This window comes from Papio anubis, chromosome 19 (assembly GCF_008728515.1).
Source record: "Papio anubis isolate 15944 chromosome 19, Panubis1.0, whole genome shotgun sequence".
Taxonomy (NCBI): domain Eukaryota; kingdom Metazoa; phylum Chordata; class Mammalia; order Primates; family Cercopithecidae; genus Papio; species Papio anubis.
In genome coordinates this window covers 42,425,160-42,446,563 of record NC_044994.1, presented here as the reverse complement: position 1 = coordinate 42,446,563, position 21,404 = coordinate 42,425,160, and the positions used below count along the sequence as shown (strand labels likewise).

The window sequence follows — 21,404 nt, the reverse complement described above, 5'->3', positions numbered from 1 at the left end:
ATTTATAAAACCATCAGATTGTGTGAGACTCATTAACTGCACTATGAGAACAGCATGGGGAAAACCACCCCCATCATTCAGTTCTCTCCACCCGGCCCTGCCCTTGACACATAGGGATTATTACAATTCAAGGTGAGATTTGGGTAGGGGCAAAGCCAAACCATATCAAAAATAAAACAAGACTTAAAGAATAATGCCATTATTTTCATTTAAGTTGAGGCATGAAAAATTAAACATGCCTATATTTAAATTAAGGAAAACAAAAGGATAACAGTAAATATGCAGTGTCTGTGTGTTCATCGCAGTGATGGTGTTAACCAGACCACAGGCTTGGTGAGACACATTTCTCTGCTACAGGGACAAGTCCTGCCAAGCAGATGGCACAAACATAGATAGACCAGTCTCCCCAGGTGCATGAAAGAAGCATGGCTAAGTTCTTACAATCCCATTACCCATTTTTCTTGACTACTATCAACCTACCCACACATTATTTTATCACCTTTTTCATCTGAAAGGGAAAAGCCTGTTTTCTTCTATACTACATTCACATAATATTTCTGACACCAAATGTGTGGGGGGTTTTTCCCCATCCCAACCAATTTTCCAACTCTCTAGACACCAGGGTACACCACATTTAGTTCAATTCTGACACCAAATACCTGGAGTTAACGCAGACCCCACAGATTAAGGGCTCAGTCCCAGGAAACTGTCCCCAACTTCAAACACCAATCACAACTAGCGGGTCCCCAGGTTGCCCATACTTCCGTCCAACATGGCTACACATGGGGGCTCCCACAACCCCGTCCTCAGGGTTGATAATTTGATACGGCAATGCAGAACTCAGGAAAATGGTTTACTTGTGTTTACCAGTTTAAGGTTACTACAAAGGATACAGATGAACAACAACCAGATGGAGGGTTACCTGGGGCAAGGTCCAGAAGGGTCATGAGCACAGGGCTTGCTGATTTCATAAAGCTGGAGTCCGTCACCTTCCTGGCACATCAAAATGTTTGCCAACCCTGAAGCTCCCTGAACTCCATAGTTTAGAGATTTTTATGTCTTGTTGACATAGGCCTGATGGATTATTCACTCAATCTCCAGCCCCTCTCCCCTCTCTGGAGGTGGGAGACTGAAAGTTTGAAACTTCCAATCATGATGTGGTCTTTGTGAGCAGCCCCCATCCACGTGCCCATCAAGAGCTACCTCATTAGAACAAAAAATTCTCCTATCACTAGGAAATTCAAAGGAATTTAGGAGCTTTGTGTCAGGAACTGGGGTCAAAGACCAAATATTAGAACAAAAGATGCACTCCATCACTTTGGAAATTACAAGCGTTTTAGGAGCTCTGAAAAAGGAACTGGATAGGAAGATCAAATATATATTTCTTATTATATCACATTATCACATCAACTTTATTACACTTTCATTACAGGTTGAAGTTTACAGACGGGTGTACACTAAATGCATTTCAGGTAAGCTGCTCCCTAACAACCTATAGGAAAGCACAATAATCAGATGATAAACTGTCTCCAAATCCAGCTTCCAGGAAGTTTACCTATAGACTGAAACACCATCGATGGAATTTAGACACTAGTGATCTTTAAGTACAAAGGGCCTGGGTATCCTAACCTCATCATCTTGATCTTTTTCTTCCAATATCACATCTGTACTCAATCTTTTTTTTCTTTTTCTTTTTCTTTTTTTTTTTTTTTTGAGACGGAGTCTCGCTCTGTTGCCCAGGCTGGAGTGCAGTGGCACGATTTCGGCTCACTGCAACCTCCGCCTCCTGGGTTCAAGCAATTCTCCTGAGTAGCTGGGACTACAGCAGGCACACGCCAATCTGTACCCAATCTTTTTGGGGTCTGCAGCATTGTCCACTCAACACAAAAACTAGACATGAGCATTTTTTAGTTCTATTATGTGCCTAGTACAGAGGCTTATTCAGCAGGTAGTTAAATATTTGGTGAAAGGAGGTAAATCTTGAAAATATATAAGCTTTATCCAAAAAAGTTTTATTTTTGTAAGAAACAAGAATAGGTCAGGTGTAGTGGCTCACGCCTGTAACCCCAGCACTTTGGGAGGTGGAGGAGGTGGATTGTTTGAGCTCAGGAGTTCAAGAGCAGCCTAGGCAACATGGTGAAACCCCATCTCTACAAATACATTAGACAGGCATAGTGGTGCACACTTGTAGTCCCAGCTATTCAGGGGGCTGAGGTGGGAGGATCACTTGAGCCTGGGAGGTTGAGGCTGCAGTAAGCCATGTTTGCGCCACTGCACTCTAGCCTGCGTGACAAAGCAAGATCCTGTCTCAAAGAAAAAAAAGGAAAAAAGACTAAAAGTTTAAAAAATTACATATAAGAAAATAATAGAAATAGCCTCTATACCCTATTGGTCCGTTCAAAAGTTCACAAGGAACTCAGGTTATAACATAACGAGTAAGTCCTCCCCCTCGGACCTCTGATAGCCTCCGGCAGTGTCGTAAAATATTCAGTAACACGTGAAACTTCTTGTCAACTTTCAAATTCGTGAACTCCTTTATGTCAGCTTCCACTATAAAATAACGACCTAAAAATAAAGATATTAGTGCTAATTTTTATAAGGCCAACTTGCAAAAGAGTCTTTAATACATTAAATTGTGAATATGAATGGTATTAATCATTTTTACTGTTAGTATCCAATAAAACCAGTAACTAGTATTCTTGCTAAAATAGTAATTATTCTATCAATAGAAGTCGCATGCATGATATTTATTAGGTCACTAGCTATCTGTTGGTATCGCTTGAACAATTCACTTTTCAAGAAGCAATATGATGTAGTGGTTACCAGAATAAAACCCGTAACAGTGCTATCACTTAACTGGATGGCCTTGGACAAGTAAGTTAAGCTCTCTTTGCCTAGTCTGCAGATTGGGAGTAATAATAGTAAGTGACATGGGTGTTGTAAGGATTGAAGCTCTTGGCACACTCTCTGCCGTACAGAAAGTAGCTATATCAACAGGACTAGCTGTTATCATTACTATTCAATTTCTGAAAACATTGGGCATAGTTCCACAATAGACTCTATCTAGCAGTGTTTCTCAGGCTCAGCACTACAGACACTGTGAGCCCGATAATTCATTTTGTGGGTGCTATCCTGTGCACTGCCGGCTGTTACAGCAGCATCCCTGGCCTCTATCTACTAGACGCCAGGAGCACCCAGCTCCAACAACCAAAAACGTCTCCAGACATGGTAAAATGTCCCCTGGTAGGATAACTGCTCCTGGTTGGGAATTAATTTCCCATGATTTAGTTATACTCAGAACAGTTCACATGTACACATATATATGCTGCCATTTTACCTTTGGTATCCTTCGTTTCTTCATCAATAAATCTGTGATAGAGATTTCTGGCCACAGAATTCATAGACTTTTTTGGCTGATGTAGGATTTTATATTTACTAATTACTGCCTTGTTCATTTCTTTAATAACATCATTAATTTGACCATAGGTTAAGCGGGATTTCATGTACCTGTAAAAAGGTATATGGTTAATTATTGTTTTAAAGAATCATCATACAAAATTACTTTCCTTGAAAAACGTAAGTATGGTGACTTTATACGATAGTAAAACTATAGTACCTTTTATAAGAACAATTTTATATCAACTTCCAAATAAACCAGACAGCTGAATAATTAAATAGAGGTGACAACACACCGGTGCTTACCTTCTCTAACTATTAACCTCTACTGTTTACCTATGGAGAACTGATATGATAACTTTAAATAAGCTCTCAAATTCTGATTCAAATTGACTGATTAACTGCAACGTATAAGTTTATTTAAACATTAATTTTTAAATGTGACAAAGGAAAAATTTAAATATTAATAAATTATACAACTCTGGTGCTATGTAAAAACCATTACTTGTTCAGAGAAAGAAAGAGAAAAAAAGGAGGAGGAGGAAGGGAAGATGAAGGGCAACAAAGAAGACCACAACAAGGATGACAATGAAAATTAAGACAAAGAGGAATTAATAGGGTAGGCAATGTACAGGAGTGAGTGACTGGAAGCTGCCCGGGCAGAGAAGAACCAAAGAGTAGCCTTGATGTTTTTTATGCCCTAGCTCAAATGCCCTTAGAGCACTGTCTATTTCACTCTGAATTCTACTCTTTAACCTCCCTCCTGTCCATCCTCCCAGTCACCATGGAGTCTTAGAATATAAAAATAGGAGACTCACAATTTTGAATGTTTTGAACACACCAAAAACAAAATTTGATGATCTGCTTCAATTTGTCTCTTCAACAAATGGTAAGTTCAGTAAGTTAAGCTCTGTCCTTCACTTCTATTCAAAGTAGCAGCTTTCTAGTCAAAACTTCCTTGATAAAATGATATAAAAGTTTATTTAAAAGAAAATGTTAGGCCGGGCACGGTGGCTCACGCCTGTAATCCCAGCACTTTGGGAGGCCAAGGCGGGCGGATCACAGGGTCAGGGTATCAAGATCATCCTGGCTAACACGGTAAAACCCTGTCTCTACTAAAAATACAAAAACTATCCTGACTAACACGGTGAAACCCCGTCTCTACTAAAAAAAATACAAAAAACTAGCCGGGCGAGGTGGCGGGCGCTTGTAGTCCCAGCTACTCGGGAGGCTGAGGCAGGAGAATGGCGTGAACCCGGGAGGTGGAGCTTGCAGTGAGCTGAGATCCGGCCACTGCACTACAGACTAGGCGACGGGCCGGACTCTGTCAAAAAAGAAAAAAGAAAATGTTCGTATTTCCAAAAAGCACTCATTTTCATTATTCCTCTCTTTTCTAAATTCATTTTTGCTGTCCTGTTTTTTCTTTTTTTCTTTTCTTTTTTTTTTTGAGGCGGAGTCTCGGCCTCTGTCACCAGGCTGAATGCACGGTAACCCCGAGATCCTCTATCCGCCTCCGGATGCCTCGGCTCCAGTAGCTGAAGTTTCAGCATCTTGAACTCCTTTCCTCATTGTATTTTACAAATGAAAACGGTTCTAATGATAACTCAAGATCAGTCTCGATCTCGACCTCGTGATCCGCCCGTCTCGGCCTCCCAAAGTGCTGGGATTACAGGCTTGAGCCACCGCCGGCCAGCTGTCCTGTTTTTTCTAACCAGTTTCTACAAACTCTAATACCTCAGCTCTCCACAATGCACTTATAAATTCCTTCAAATCCTCTCTACCACCTTGATTTGCTCAATAGTCATCCCTAATCTCTGCCAATGTTTTCCACTTTAACTCTACTCTCAGCACCATTTGTTTTAAAGTAAATAAAAACTCTATGCTTGGAAAACATGATTTTTTACCCTAATCTTCTATCTTCATTTCTCATTGATTAAATAACCCCAGGTTGAAAAATGAATACTCCACCATGACCATTCTAATTTCCTTCCAACAGCTCTCCATGGAAGCATTTTCCAAAAATCCTTTACTTCGCTGTCCCTCAGTCATCTGCTCTTCACATTAGCTCAGCCAATGAGCAACAACACAAAGACCAAAGCTGAATAGCATCAGAGCATCAAACAGTTTTCATGAAAATAAAGCTGTCAGTAAAGGAAATGACCACCAGTGTGGTGGCTCACACCTGTAATCTCAGCACTTTGGGAGGCCAAGGCAGGTGGATCACTTGAGATCATGAGTTTGAGACCAGCCTGACCAACATGGTGAAACCCCATCTCTACTAAAAAAAGAAAAATTAGCTGGGTGTGGTGGCACACACCTGTGGTCCCAGCTACTTGGGAGACTGAACCATGAGAATTGCTTGAGCCCAGGAGGCAGAGGTTGCAGTGAGCCGAGATCATGCCACTGCACTCCAGCCTGGGGGACAAAGTGAGACTGTCTCAAAAACAAAAGAAGTAGTAAACAAAACAAAACAAAGTCAAAGGAAATGACAAAATGACCCCCCCCCCCACCCCGGCCAAAAAAAAAAAAGACTAAAGAGCAATGTCAACGTCCTCACTACTCTGGGACTTGTGAAAGAGCCAGGTATTTTTCAAGTGGCTAACTGGTAGCAATTTTTAAGTAGTAGGTAACACTAGCAGGTGTGAGATTAGGTTGGGCATTCTCACATACTACCAACAGGAGTAAAAACTGGTATGCAGCACTCTGACGTGTCAAGAGCTTGGAAACTGTCACTGCCGTCCTCACAACAAGAGCAAACTGAAAGCTGGTAACTCTTCTCAGAGAATCGAGGTCACAGGGCCAAACACTGCCTCCAAAACAGGAGAGACAAGCAAATACAGAGAATCACAGCTTCCTAGGAATAGAAGCCACTGGAGTGAGTAACTGCAGGAACATTCAAATAGTAACTGACAAACTGCTAAGGCTCAGTTTGAACTAGCTTGAGAGTTAAAAACTCCTGGTGATCCAGTTTAGGAAACCCCCATACTTTCACGAGTTTACTTCCAGGAACCACCCCTGCCTTCCACCCAGGTTTTCAAAATGAGGATCAGAGAAAAATTCTCCTGAGCATCAGCAAGAGGAGGGAAAAAGTAATTATTTTGAAATAGGGCAGGTAAAAGTAGAGCAGTTCTGTTATTCAAAACAAAGACCTGCCCTCAAGGAAAACTACTTGACTAGAACCTTATCTGACCTAGGGGAAGGGTAATTAGACAATTTCAGCCCTGTCTAGCTAAGAAACACTTTAGAAGGTCAGAGGCCAGAGATGCAGAACCCCTAAAAACCCTGAGATTTAATCATAAGATTATAGAATGCTTCTCCTCTCCAACACCTTACCACCACTACAACAAGGTTACAGGAATGCATTAGTGAACTAACACTGAGCAAGCTACAAGACACAGAATCTATTAAGAAAAAATTTCTAAGGAAACCCAAAGACGACAGAGGAGACAAAAGAAATGGGAACTAGGGCCGGGTGCAGTGGCTCACGCCTGTAATTCCAGCACTTTGGGAGGCCGAGGCAGGCGGATCACAAGGTCAGGAGATCGAGACCATCCTGGCTAACACAGTGAAACCCCGTCTCTACTAAAAATACAAAAAATTAGCCCAGCATGGTGGCGGAGGGCGCCTGTAGTCCCAGCTACTCTGGGGGCTGAGGCAGGAGAAGGGCATGAACCCAGGAGGCGGAGCTTGCAGTGGGCCGAGATCGCGCTAGTGCACTCCAGCCTGGGTGAGAGAGCGAGACTCCATCTCAAAACAAACAAACAAGCAAACAAACAAAAGAAATGGGAACTAGAAGAAATTGAAGCATCTGACATTTACAACCATAGCAACCATTAAACATAGCCCAGCTCCTAGACATATCAACATAAAATCTCACACTAAAAGCCTATTTACTTCAGTTCCTATTATGCAGATACATCTTGTCCAGCTTTCAACAAAAATTACTAGGCATAAGAAAAAATACAGGCTGAGTGCATCACAAGCATCAGAAGCAGACTGAGAAATGACAGAGATTTTGTAAGTATCAAACCACTAATTCAAATAACTATGTTTAATATGCTAAGGACTCCAATGGAAAAAGGATAAAATGCAAGAATAGACAGACAAAGAAAGAAAGCAGAGATAGAAACTCTACAGAAGAATCAAAAGGAAATGCTAGAAATAAATAACTCTAACAGAAATGAAGAATGCCCTTGATGGGCTCCATCAGCAGACTAGACTCAGCTAAAGAAAGAATCAGTGAACTTGAAGATACATCAATAGAGAACGTCAATAGATACTTCCCAAACTAAAATGCAAAGAGAAATACAAAAAAGAACAGAAAACCCAAGAACTGTGAGGCAATCACAAAAAAGTATAACATACAGGTAATGGGAATACCAGAGGAGAGGAAGGAAGATATGCAAAGAATTCTTAAAATTCAATGAGAAGAAAACAACCCTCAAAACGGGCTCAAGACCTGAACAGATATCTCATCAAAGAAGATATGCAAATGGAAAATAAGTATATCAATATGAAAAGATGCTCAGCATTCCCTTCGATAGCTCAGCTGGTAGAGCAGGGGACTGTAATACTTGCTGAAAAGATGCTCAATGTCAAATGTCACTAGGGAATTGTAAAGTAAAATAATTAGATACCACTACACACCTATCAGAGTGGCTAAAATCCAGAACACTGGCAATACCAAATGATAAATAGGATGTGGAGCAAGAGGAATGTTCTGTCATTGCTGATGGGAATGCAAAATGGTATAGCCATTGTCAGGTTTTTACAAAACTGAACATACTCTCACACGATCCAGCAATTACACTCCTAAGTATTTACCCAAATGAGTTGAAAACTTATGTCCACACAAAACCTGCACATGAATGTTTTTAGCAGCTTTATTCATAATTGCACCAAACTGGAAGGAACTAAGATTGCTTCAATAGGTGAATGAATAAAGAAACCAGTACATCCATACAATGGAGTACTATTTAGTGTTAAAAAGAAATGAGCTATCAAACCACAAAAAGATACAAGGGATCATAAATCCTTATTTCTAAGTAAAAGAAGCCAGTCAGAGAACGCTACATACTGTATGACTCTAACCATATAACATTCTGGGGTTCAGTGGGAGATGGAAAGAGGTGGGATACAAGGCACTTTTAGTACAGTGAAATGTTTTAGGATAGTGAAATTCTTCTGTATGATACAGTAATGGTAGACACATGATATCATGCTTTTGTCAAAATGTACAACACAGAATAAATCCTAACATAAACTAAGGATGTTAGTTAATAGTAATGTATCGATATTGGTTTGACAACTGTAACAGATATGTCATACCAATGCTCTGTTACTGAGGAAAACTGTGTGCAGGGAAGAAGTGGTGTGAGAACACTACTATCTGCTCAATTTTTCTGTAAACCTAACAAAGGTTCTAAGAAATACACTTCTTTTTTTTTTTTTTTTTTTTGAGACAGAGTCTCACTCTGTCGCCCCCAGTGGCGCGATCTCGGCTCACCACAAGCTTCGCTTCCCAGGTTCACGCCATTCTCCCGCCTCAGCCTCCGGAGTAGCTGGGACTACAGGCGACTGCCACCACGCCTGGCTAATTTCTTTTTTTTTGGTATTTTTTTTAGTAGAGATGGGGTTTCACCGTGTTAGCCAGGATGGTCTCGATCTCCTGACTTCGTGATCCGCCCGCCTCAGCCTCCCAAAGTGCTGGGATTACAGGCTTGAGCCACCGCGCCCGGCAGAAATACACTTTATTAAATAAAACAACAACCAAAACAAACTGGTATGAATAACTCTCTAGAAAGCAAAATAATCATGATCTTTGCCTCCTAAGACTCTATCCCAAGGAAATAAAAAAATTGCAAAACAGCCTTGTCTAAAAGATATTTCATTGTACCCTTATTTGTAACAATAAAGTCAACCCAAATACGTAATGAGGAAATGCTTCAATAAGTTATTGGATAGCTATATATTATATGACTATTAAGATAGAAAAATTATCACAATAAAAGGATAGTAAGTTGCATTTACAGTATAACTGCATTGCTATAATAACAAGTATAAGAAATACCTGTTATACATGTATAGTTAAATAAAATCTGGAAAGCTATACCCTACCTTATCTGAATGGTAGAATTACAGATGAGTTTTACTTTTTGACAACAAACACTTCCTAGCAACATGTATTATTCGTATAATAAAAAGGTAACAAGAAATGTAACATAATATAAAGCTTAGAGGTTAAGCAAAGCCCTGGAATTATGAGTTTAAAAACGTGGATTTTCATAATTGGTTCCCCATTATTGCCACATGTAAGAGGCAAGGGAGACCTCCCTCTGGGGGAAGCATTTTGTCTTATTCATTCTTCTATTCAGAGTGACCCAAGGCCTGGAATATAGCACAGGCTCAAACAAGTGTGGGGTGCAATGCACAAATGGAAACCAAACACAACATACTCCATTCTCATTCTCAAGTCTACACAACTCATTCAATTTCCTTAAAATTACCACAAAACTGAGTCTACTTCTATAATATAATTGGTAAATCTGTAACACAGAAAGGTCCGAGAGGACTTAAGCAAAGAATTGATCCATCTCTAGATCTCTCTATGAAGGGGTTTTACAACAAAAATCTTCAAAACATTTACTGCATTTTCACAGTATAATGTGAAACGTTGTAAAAAGATCAATATTTGAACATAGCATATTACAATTAATATAATTAAGCTTTATGATTTAAACAATCATCTATGTTGATAATTAAGCGGTTGAACATTATTTATCTTAAATACTTACGAAGGAACACCATTGAACTCATCACAAGTTATAAATGGCATTTCCTTAATACTTCTTTGTTCTTTGGGAGGCTTCTTTATGGGTTCAGGTTCCTCAACTTTGATTGGTTCTTCAGGATCAAGATCTGATCCCTTAACACTACAGAACAGAGATGTACATACATACAGGCAATTGTCAGAAATAAGCAGCATACTGCAAAGTTTTCCCAACTGAAAATAATAATAAATACATAACTCATCCTGTTATAATCTCATTGTCAACATTTTTTTGTATTCCTATGTCTATTGTTCATTAAAATCTAAACAGTGAAGGAAATGTTGAAAAATTAAGCTCCCAAATCTTCAGTAATATAGCTATATTTATTTACATGTAATACGATATCTTTGTTAGTTCTCCCACTGGCTCCTCAAAGTCAGTAAGTTAACAGCTTTGTGGCTTCATGGCTTCTCTTAACCCCTTCCTGACATCCCTAACTCTGAATCTGGAAACGTCCGTTACCTTAGACTTCTGTTTATTCTAATTTATCCTGATGGTTGCTCATGTCAGTCCCTGTGGATTGCAGAGTCATTTTAGTTGCCAGCATGATCATGGGTCACCCCGGATTCAATCTGCCCAATTTTTAGAGCGAGTGAGAAGCCTACTAATATATCTCCTGCCCCACTAGCAAACAAAGTCTAGAAACACACTATAGCTCCTAGGTTCCTTAACTGCCAGGGATGTGGCCAGCAGTAAGTCAAGACACAGGAAAGACGACACCAGATATAAGAAACAGTAGGGGCTGCTATAACTACACATCATAACAGGTAGAAGAAATGCCTGTTATATATGTGTAGTTACATAACATCTGGAAAGCTATACCCTACCTTATCTGAATGGTAGAATTACAGATGAGTTTTATTTTCTGACAACAAACACTTTCTAGCAACATGTATTATTTGTGTAATAAAAAGGTAACAAGAAATGTAATATAATATAAAGCTTAGAAGTTAAGCAAAGCCCTGGAATTATGAGTGGGAGGATGGCCACAGGACCAAGCCAAGGGAATCCCCAGAAAGGCAGGAAGTGAGAGCCCAAGATGACAGTCGAATGCCAGACACAGATGGCAACTAGCCTTACTGAGGTGGTGTGACTCGGCCATGCTGCACGCTGTCAAGATAAAGATGCCCAATGCACCATAATCCTTCTGTGAATCCTAACATATGAGATTCCACTGTGAGACTGGATGAATCATACCTGTACTTGTTTGTCTTGACCATGTGTTGAGGAAGCACCTGAGTGCTCCCTTTATGCCCTGCTGTGTTTATCAGCTGAAAATAACCATTTTGACCTACAGAAAGGTTCTGCTCTGACCTATCCCTGAGAGTTGAAGCTAGGCCATAGTGAGCTTAGAAGAAAATTCCTCCTATTCCCCTGATCAAATTCTTGCTGGATGTACAATGACAGGTAATGTGAGAAAGAGCGAGACAGGATAAAGATGCCAATTCCTCGCCGAGGTGATGGGAGGATATGTGGGTAACAAGAGAGCCAGGTCTTCGAGATACAAAGCAGGCCACTGAATCACGGGAACTAGATGTCCTATCAAGGCTAGAGCTGGACATTTGAGAGCATTAACAGTGGAGTTAGGCAAGAATGAGTAAAGCAGGTAGGAAAGATCTATAATCTAAAAGAGGGGAGAGAAAAAGGAGGCAGCCAAGTTAGAGATGTGGGCTGACAACTAAGAAAACATAGTGGCAGTGCAGAAAACAGAATTTCAAAAACAGAAAGGCGGTATGCAAAATGAAATCTTAGAAGTAGAACCAGGGCTGACACCGGATTTTTTACCTCTTTGTGACCTTCAACCACCCTAGGTATGGTGGCAATGACAGCCAAAAGCCAGGTGTTAAGGCCTCGGGGAAAAAACCGCCACAGACACACCTTGTAAGTGCGGAGAGAGAGAGAGGATAGACATTTGAGGGGAAAAAAGAGCTAAGCTTATTGTTCATTTGGCTTTTATTTATTTATGTATTTATTTTGAGGCAGGATCTTACTCTGTTGCCCAGACTGGAGTATAGTGGCACCATCCTGGCTCACCGCAGCCTTGACCTGCCAGGCTCAAGCAATCCTCCTGCCTCAGCTCCCTGAGTAGCTGGGACTACAGGGGTGTGCCACTGTGTCTGGCTAATTTTTTGTATTTTTAGCAGAGACGGGGTTTCGCCATGTTGCCCAGGCTAGTCTCAAACTCTTGGGCTCAAGCAATCTGCCTGCCTCGGCTTCCCAAAATGCTAGGATTACAGGCGTGAGCCACTGTGCCCAGCCTCTTTGGCTATTTTTAAAATGGTAACTTCCTTACGCTTTTTTTACCCAAAGGCAGTGGTTCTCAAGGGTCGAGGAAGATTTTGCCCTCAGAGGCATTTGGCAATGTCTGGAGACCTTTTTCATTGTCATGAATGGGTGGGATAGGAGGAATGCTACCAGAATCTAGTGGGCAGAGATCAAGAACACTGCTCAATGTCTATTCTCATAACAAAAAATTAACCTGCCTAAAATGTCAAGGAAGCTGAGGTTGACAAACTGCTCGAAGGAAAAGAAATGAGTGGAAAAAGAGAAGCTAGAGAGACTGGCCCTTGGCAAACTGGGAAAGAGGTGTTAGATTTTCCTCAGAGACAGCAAGATAAGAAAACTGGTGAACATAGTAGGAAATACTGTTTTTAGTATAGGTGACAAAAAACTAGATCATTGCTGACAAAACTGCAAGTACATGAAGAGCAAAAGGCTTTGAAGTATTTGTTTTCATGGGTTTATAAATCCAGATAGCAAGAATAATTATAAATACACTTACCAGCTCTGGGCTACTGTTACTTGAGGCAAATGGGAAGGAATGTTTTCTTTAAGATGTTCTACATCTTTGTAATCTTCCTCAAGAGATTCACAGAGTTCCTAAAATTTAAAAATGCTCACAAATAAGTCTCTGCCCTCCCCATGTGTGTTTTCAGATATTCTAAAGAGCAGGGAAAATGGTGAACCATAATCACAGTGACTGTGGCCAGTCACAGTGGCTCACGCCTGTAATTCCAGCACTTGGGGAGGCTGAGGCGGGTGGATCATGAGGTCAGGAGATCAAGACCATCCTGGCTAACACAGTGAAACCCCATCTCTACTAAAAATATAAAAAATTAGCCAGGCGTGGTGGCACGTGCCTGTAGTCCCAGCTACTCAGGAGGCTGAGGCGGGAGAATTGCTTGAAGCTGGGAGGCAGAGGTTGCAGGGAGCCAAGATTGCACCACTGCACTCCAGCCTGGGTGACAGAGTGAGATTCCGTCTCAAAAATAAAAATTAAAAAAAAATCACAGTGACTAAGAGTACCAATAATGCAGAATGAAGTGAAAAAGCAATGAATCCAGCAATAAAAAATTGGTTTCTAGAGCTGTTTTTGGATGGTGGTAATATTTTTCTCTACTGGATTTTTTTCAGAGAACAATCACTATAATCACATTGCAATTACAAAGCAGGACTAATGCTAAGTCTTTCTCAAATACTTTAATCTTGGGAGATAACTAAGAAATATATAAAGAACTTATGTTTTTCATTATCATCAATTGCTTTTGTTGGCTTAGCAAATGCTCCTCAGTGTTACCTGTGTAACAGCAACTGTATTATCACAGCATGGTAATATACCCAGCTGGCAAGCATAAGATGCTGCTTTAGGATGACTTCCACTGTGGGCTACCTACATCCCAGCCTAATGAAAATTTCTACTTGATAGCTGGGGTTTTTTTGCTCTCTAACATTTACTAGAACTTCAGGCTATGAACTCATACAAATTTTAATAAGGAAAATATTCTGTGCCTTTGGATTCCCGCCATCTGGCTCCCAATCACAATGTGAACAGAAATTCCAAATAGCCTTCAGTTCTGAGTCGAGCATTCTCTAGGCCCACACCTAACCCCGGATATTCTTGAGCAGGTTAGAACTGAAATACCAGTATTGGTTTCTGTTTTGAATTTATATAATGTCTTTTCCTTTAAAAGGTGAATGACATTCATGGATACCAATTCCATTTTGACTAATAGAGTGATAGGCATAATCATGCCCATTCCTATAGCTGAAAAATCTTTACAGACCTTAAGGATTATAGGCTGAATGCAGTCGGGGAGGTCCCTTGTTCAATCCCACTGAGCAATTCCCCAGCTCTAACAACGTGAGATAATTATGGTACAGACTATTTCCCCATCAGGAAGTGCACAAGCACTTTTATTAGCTGAAGTCAATTTGAAGGCTTATTTAGAACAAAATGTGCCTGTGAATGAGGCTCAAGTTTTTCTTTACCTGAGAACCCTTATATTACCTTTTATAAAAATACAGAAATGTAGACATATAAGGGAGCTAAGAAACAGTTCAATATGATCCATTATTTTTTCAAATAAGGATCCTGAAACCCCAAGAAGTAAAATAGCTTTCTCAGGGTGGCAGAGAATACTGAGGACCACCAAGGTAAGAATCCATATCTCCTCACCCAAAGCAGGTGTTCTTTACATACCACTCTATTAGAACATCATTGTTTAAATTAAAGCTACCAAGAATTATTAGCAAACTCTCCTTTCTAGTAAAGTTCAATTCCACTGGTCATCAGCAGAAAGAAGTAGCTGTGGAGCTCCGAATTCCATTATACTAGGAAAATAAAACATAAATGGCATACTGTACCATTAATAATTCATAAACCAAAAATATTATAAACAAAGCATTCTTAAGAATTACTTGATTAGGGAGTTTGTATGTATTGCCTTTTTACTGCTTCCTCATTAGAGAAACATTACCTTGAGTGAATTGTTGGTTTGTTCTTGATACTGAATTTCCAATTCCAATTTATTTAGAAGTTCATTTACTACAATGATCTCATCTCCTATTTTATTTAATACTGCCTTCAAGGTAGGTTCCTGGCCTGTGATAAAAAAAAATAAAATAGAAAACAAAGTGTATAGAAAAGCAGTAGCTGCAAGTACTCATGCAAACTCTTGGAACAGATAGCTGTACCTTAGAGAGGGGTGGAAAAAGGACTATTGCTTTAGTCCCTAGAAACTGACTCCATGGATAATCTTAAGACCTCATTTCTAAGTAGTATGGAAGAGACGGAGAGGAGAGGCAAGGACAATGTCTCCCCTGCATCTTTTGTTTCTGGCAAATTCCTCCACTTATTAAAACACGTAGAAATGTTAGGTAAAACAAGCATCCTTCTACGTCCACAGCTAAGCTTTCATGAGAAAAAGGCAAATCTCCAAGGGTTCCAATATGAAGGGGGAACTCTGGTTCCCCCTCACACCAGGCAATATGTGTGAGCTGAGGCTGCAGCAGCCATAATCTGAGGAGTGTGGAGCAATGCTGGACAGGAGGTTGTCAATCTCAGCATCAGAATATATTTGATTTTAATAGGGATAAGATCCAAGGTTTGGGGGCTTTAAAATACAGGGTGTTGGAAGTGAGAATCTCAAATGAGGCTAGGACCCTTCTTCATGAATAGATTTTCAGTGAAAGTTGTAATCACTCACCACAGAAATAAGCTTATGTTTTAGACAGGCCCTTCGGTGTGTGTGTGGAAGGGGTAGGAGTGAGGTTGAGGTGAAATTCTCTTTCAGAATTTGTAATATGGATTTGGAATTCATATTAACACTATTCACACTATGCAAAACCACCCCTAAGCAAACAAAGTAACATAAAAAGTCACAAGCTGGTGATAACCCTGGGTACCCGGCAAAAACAAATGTAAGACGTTCATAAAGTAGTATATTCTCATAGTCCCAATCCCACCTCCTAGCACCTCTCTCTAGCAACTTTCAGAGATTTGAGATGGATGAGAAAATCAGAGTCCCTTCCTCCCTAGAAATAAAAGAAGTAGTTTTTTAAAAAATTTAAGGGCAGATTAAAAGCACAAAAGAAAAACTACCTTCATAATTGAAGTTTCCCATCTGCATTTCCAGCAATCACAACAATGACATACACATAAGTAAAAGCAGACTTTGGCAGTATCTGTAGATTATGGAGGCAGTAGAGTGAACCAGGTAGAAGACCTGAAGTCAGAGACACCAAGTACCTACCTCATTACTGCGAAGATAGGTGAAAGTACACATAAGGTGGGCTTAGCCCTGTCTAAAACCTAATACTCAGTAAATGCTAACTGCCATTCATCATCATCATGAGGAGTATATCATCCTATCTAATAGAACAATGCTACTTGCATTTGACACTCAGCTCATAACAACTAAAACAAGTAAATGAGAGTACTGATGTCTCTACTGAAAATAATTTCAGTAGAATTAGTTGAATACAGTATTTCTTCCCCATACACTGGTATCTCAACTTTTAGTCACCTAAATTTTAGGGTGTTGTTTACCACTTTTTTTTTTTTTTTTTTTTTTGAGACAGGGTCTTCTTGCTCTGTCACCCAGGCTGTAGTTCAGTAGCACCATCACGGCTCACTGTAGCCTCAACCTACCAGACTCAAGCAATCCTCCTGCGTCAGCCTCCTGAATAGCTGGGACTACAGGTAAGCGCCACCACGCCTGGCTAATTTTTTATTTTGTGTAGAGACAGGGTCTTATTATGTTACCACGCTGGTCTCAAACTCCTAAGTTCAAGCGACCCGCCTGCCTCGGCCTCCCAAAGTGCTGGCATTACAGGCATGTGTCTGGCCACTGCTTTTCATGTACTGATCTGGTCAGTTACAGAAGCCAAAGTAGCAAACAAATGACCAGGCTTTATTTTATAGGCTATGGAGGCACACAAATTATTCTCCCCCCATACAAAATGACAGTTGACAACTGTGTAGGAATCTAATGGGTCTGACTGCTTCGGCCAGGCCTCATGCTTTGGTGGGTCATTTGAATTCAAGGCTTGATAGTTTTATAGATCTCCAAATTATATTTGTTTATCCAAGAGTAATCATAACCTCAGAAAGTAAAAGTAAACAAGACAAATTATTCAACATCTAAAAGTCTTTTACAACTTACTTCAATCAAAATGGCAACAAATAGAAAGAGTACTAACATGGGAATCAAGAAACAGAAACTGTCACCCAACCGTACTCACGAGCTGAGGGACCTGGGCTAGCCACCTGACTTCTGAGAGTCTCAATTTCCTCAGGTGTGAAGGGGGCTCCTTAAGATGAACCCACAGTCCCTTTAGCTTTAACTTTCCAGAGTATGTGAACCATAAACTATAAAACGTATGAGGCTCCTTTAGTAGTTATCAATATAGGACTGAGAATATCAAGGTCCCTGGGAGGGGAGGTATAATTCGAAAGGGCCTATCTAACATTATAATTTCATATTTGAGGAAGTTTTCAAACTACCAATCCATAATACAAACTACAAGACAAGTTCAACACAACCTTCTCAGCACATGGAATTCTGTCTGCCAATAAACCTTTACTCTCCCAGATAAGGTTAGGGTGTATATAATTCTTTAAACAACATTTTAGATTTGACAAGGATCATCTGTTTCTATGAACTTTCATTGTATCATCCAATTTCAGCACATCAAAATATTTTCAAAGATACTTATAATCTCCAACTTCATGGATGCTTAAATAATTTATTTCATTTTCAATTAGTTATTTCCCAGTGATATAGAGTAATAAGCTTCCTCCAAAGCAGGCTCTAAGATGGGTTATGGACTACTTTTACTTCTAAGGATCTCTACATCAGTTTTTTTTTTTTTTACTTGCCTTTTAATACAGTGATGTGCCACATAACAGTGATTCAGTCAACAATGGACCACAAATATGGCAGTGGCCCCGTAAGATTATAATGGAGCTGGAACATTCCTATTGCCTTGTGACATCGAAGCCATCATAACCTCATGGTGCAATGCATTATTCACATGTTTGTGGTGATGCTGGTGTAAACAAACTATAATGCCAGTATTATACAAGTACAGCACATATAATTATGTATAGTACATAATAACTGACAATAAATGGTTACTACTTTATGTTATTTACTATACAATACTTGGTATTTTTTAGAGTGTACTCCTTCTACTTATTAAAAAAAAAAAAAAGTTAACTGTAAAATAGCCTTAGGCAGGTCCCTCAGGAGATATTCCAGAAGGCATTGTTACCACAGGAGATGACTGCTCCATGCATGGTACTGCCCCTGACAACCTTCTAGTGGAACAAGATGTGAATGTGGAAGACAGATGTTGATGATCCTGACCCTGCATAGGCCTAGGCGAATGTGTGTGTGTGTATTCATTTTTGACAAAGTTTAAAAAGTTTAAAAAAAGTAAAAAAAACCTAATAAAGATATAAAACTATTTTTGTACACCTGTACGATGTATTTGTTTTAAGCTGTTATTAGAAAAGAATTAAAAAGCTAAGCCAAACTAAAAAGTTTATTAAGTAAAAAAGTTATAGTAAGCTAAGGTTAATGTATTATTGAAGTTTTTTTATATAAATGTAGTATAGCCTAAGTGTATAGTACTTATAAAGTCTACAGTAGTATACACTGATGTCCTAGGCCTTCACATTCACTCACTGTCACACCCACAGCAACTTCCAGTTCTGCAAGCTCCATTCATGGTAAGTGGCCTATACAGGTGTTCCACTGTTAATCTTTTACTGTATCTTTTCTATGTTTAGATACACAAATACTCACCATTGTGTTACACTTGCCTAAGGTATTCAGTACAGTCACTTGCTATACAGGTGTGCTGCCCAGGAGCAATAGGCTATATAGCCTAGACATGTAGTAGGCTGTACCATCTAGGTTTGTGTACATTTACGTACATTCTATGATGTGATGTTTGCACAACGACAAAATCATGTAACACTTTTTCAGAACACATCTCCATCACTAAGCAATGCATGACTGTATCTCCATTTAGCTGTAGAACCATGGATGCCACATAACCTTCAAATCTTACCATTGGCCTATGTGCCTCAGAAAAACATAAGTAAATAATTCTAATGAATATTCAGTTCATTGTTCAACATACCTAACATTTTTAGTATCCTCCGCAATACTAAAACTGACATTGGACTGTTTAAAAAATCGTTATTCAAAATCTAAAATTACCTAAGATGCAGTCACTCAACCAAGCAAAGATGTCATTCAGAGTGGAATAATCAAAATGCATTTTGTACATACGAAGTCAGTGGAATCTGTTTTACTTACCACAGTTTCTTAATGACAAGGTTTTCTTAATATTGCCAATCTTTTCATTAACATGCGAGCATAATTGTTCCAGATCTGAGGAGGCCATCCTTTAAGCCTCTGAAGAAAAAAATATAAACATATTCGTAACGAAAACCCACACAAATTTCTGTTCACTTTCGAAATCCAAGAATGGTCAACATCAAGTAAATCACAAGTCTTTGAAGGTTAAGCACAAATATTCAAGAGCAATTTCTTTCAATTCTACAACATTCAGTTTCTAACCACGGTACAGTACTGACTTGTCTTAGAGCCTTCGGCCATCGATGGATCCCAAACCAGGGTAAAGGGGATAAGCCTGAGTCCTTTCCTTAAGGGTTCAGGAGGACAGACGCACTATTTATATATAAAGACAACACTGGTATTTTCTTTAAACACGCAAAATACGGACACAGTTTTTTAAAATCTCCTACACGGTCAAAGAAATGGGCCCAGGTAATCATTTTTCCTGCGCTGTGAGGGGTTGGGGCTTTACAGTTTGGGATAGGTAAGGAGGCAGAGAAATGGGAAAGGACCAGTTTCCCACCCACTCCACGGGTGAGAGAGAAGGAGCGAGTCTACAGCATCCACCCCAGCGTCCAGCCCCGTCCTCCCCCACGCCCGGCGCGGCCCGCGGCCCCCAGCCGCCAAGCAGTGCCTCGGGCGCTTCCGAAGGCAGGGTCCCCAACACACAGACTCCAACCTCGAGTCGGTCCGGCAGCAAAAGGCTACTCGCCGCTGGGTCTCCAGCCGCGAATACCGCAGTCTCAGCTGGAAGCCCGGGATGATGAGACTGCGACTCCGGGAGCAAAATTCAAACCGCCCGCCCGGCCCTGGCGCAGCGCAGGCGCACATCCACGCTTCCGAAACGCAGGCTCAGCGGCTGTTGCAGGTTTGCGTCTTCCGGGGCCACAGCTGGGCGGGGAAGGAGGCGTGGCCGAGCCGGGAAAAGGCGGGGCGAGGGCGAAGGCGGAGTTTCCGGAAGAAAGGATACCCCGGAGGTGCACCTCCGGCGCTAACCAGTCTGGGGAGATTTCAGTGGGCTGCGCAGTATTGGCAGCCGTCCAGCCAGGGACCTGGCGTCGCCAAGACGTGGTCTTCCACATTTGCTGCACCTTAGAGTCGCCAGGGGCAGCTATTACAAGTCGCAGTGCCTAGAGCACACCCCAAGTCGGTGATATCAGACACTGGGAAAATGAGGCACAAGCCTTAGTATTTATAAAAACACCCCAGAAAATTCAAAGGAGCAGCCAAGTTTGTGTAGAAGAAACAGTGACCCTGTCTTCTGGGTCTTACAGCCTCTGTAAGTGTTCCCGTACCAAACCAGGGGTGGGGTTGCTTATTCTCATCATGAACTGGGAAAGAAGAGAGTTTATTTTGGTAACCGGGTACAGGGAAAAGGCCTGGAAAACATCGCCAGATCGACTCAAAATTACAAAGTTTTCCAGAGCTTATATACCTTCTAAACTATCTGTCTACATGTAAGTGTGCATGTGTGTAAAGATGTAAATGGTTCACTTCTTTTAATCTATAACTAAGATCAGTCCTAAAGATCTTCCTCTGGAGCCTCAGTAAGTTTACTTAATCTAGATGGGTGCAGATGCCAGGGGTGATTACCCTTATCTTGTCTTCTACTAAATCATGAAGGTTTGGGCAGTTCCTTCAGACCCCCAATAAACTTGTTTGTTGGAGTCTGGGGAGTTTCTTCAGACCCCCAATAAAAACTTGTTTAATCTTGAACAGGTCCTGTTAAGAATTCCTTCTTTATGTTGTCATGCTTCAAGGCCCAGGAAAGGCCTGGGCAAAACTCTTGGTGGGCTTTTGTTACATTCCGGCCTTTGTATAAAGACACTGGCTCTTTCAGCTTTTAATATTTAACTTAACTAGTGCTGAAACAGTGGTTACGGAGGCCTGTCCAGCTGTTAGTGAGACCTGGCCTGCCACATAAGAGCAAATATAAATTTAAAATAAGAAAAACAAAAGTTTAATTCTCGCCGTTGAAAAAGAGGGAAAAGCACCCAGGGCTGGAGTGGTGGCACCGCCAGGTTCT

The 21,404-nt window shown here is 40.5% G+C and overlaps 1 protein-coding gene and 1 long non-coding RNA gene across 3 annotated transcripts in view; one reads left to right on the top strand and one right to left on the bottom strand.

The window, feature by feature from the left end:
* Positions 1-16,614, top strand: part of LOC103879741 — a 61,343-nt gene extending 44,729 nt beyond the window's left edge. The window contains exons 4-5 of the long non-coding RNA XR_640503.4: positions 1,433-1,472; positions 16,587-16,614. This is a non-coding gene — a long non-coding RNA (uncharacterized LOC103879741). The remainder of the gene's footprint in view (positions 1-1,432; positions 1,473-16,586) is intronic.
* Positions 1,394-20,241, bottom strand: SKA1 (spindle and kinetochore associated complex subunit 1). Of its 2 annotated transcripts, none has more exons than XM_031658829.1 (7): positions 20,058-20,241; positions 19,337-19,435; positions 14,984-15,108; positions 13,009-13,106; positions 10,191-10,328; positions 3,338-3,507; positions 1,394-2,565 (listed from the first exon to the last, which is right to left on the bottom strand). In XM_031658829.1, exons 2-7 carry the CDS (start codon positions 19,422-19,424, stop codon positions 2,417-2,419), a joined length of 768 nt encoding a protein of 255 aa, XP_031514689.1. In that variant the 5' UTR covers positions 19,425-19,435; positions 20,058-20,241; the 3' UTR covers positions 1,394-2,416. The 2 variants fall into 2 exon arrangements, with proteins under 2 accessions (XP_031514689.1, XP_031514690.1); XM_031658830.1 differs by lacking the exon at positions 20,058-20,241 and adding an exon at positions 19,618-19,963.
* Between the last annotated feature and the right edge of the window lie 1,163 nt (positions 20,242-21,404).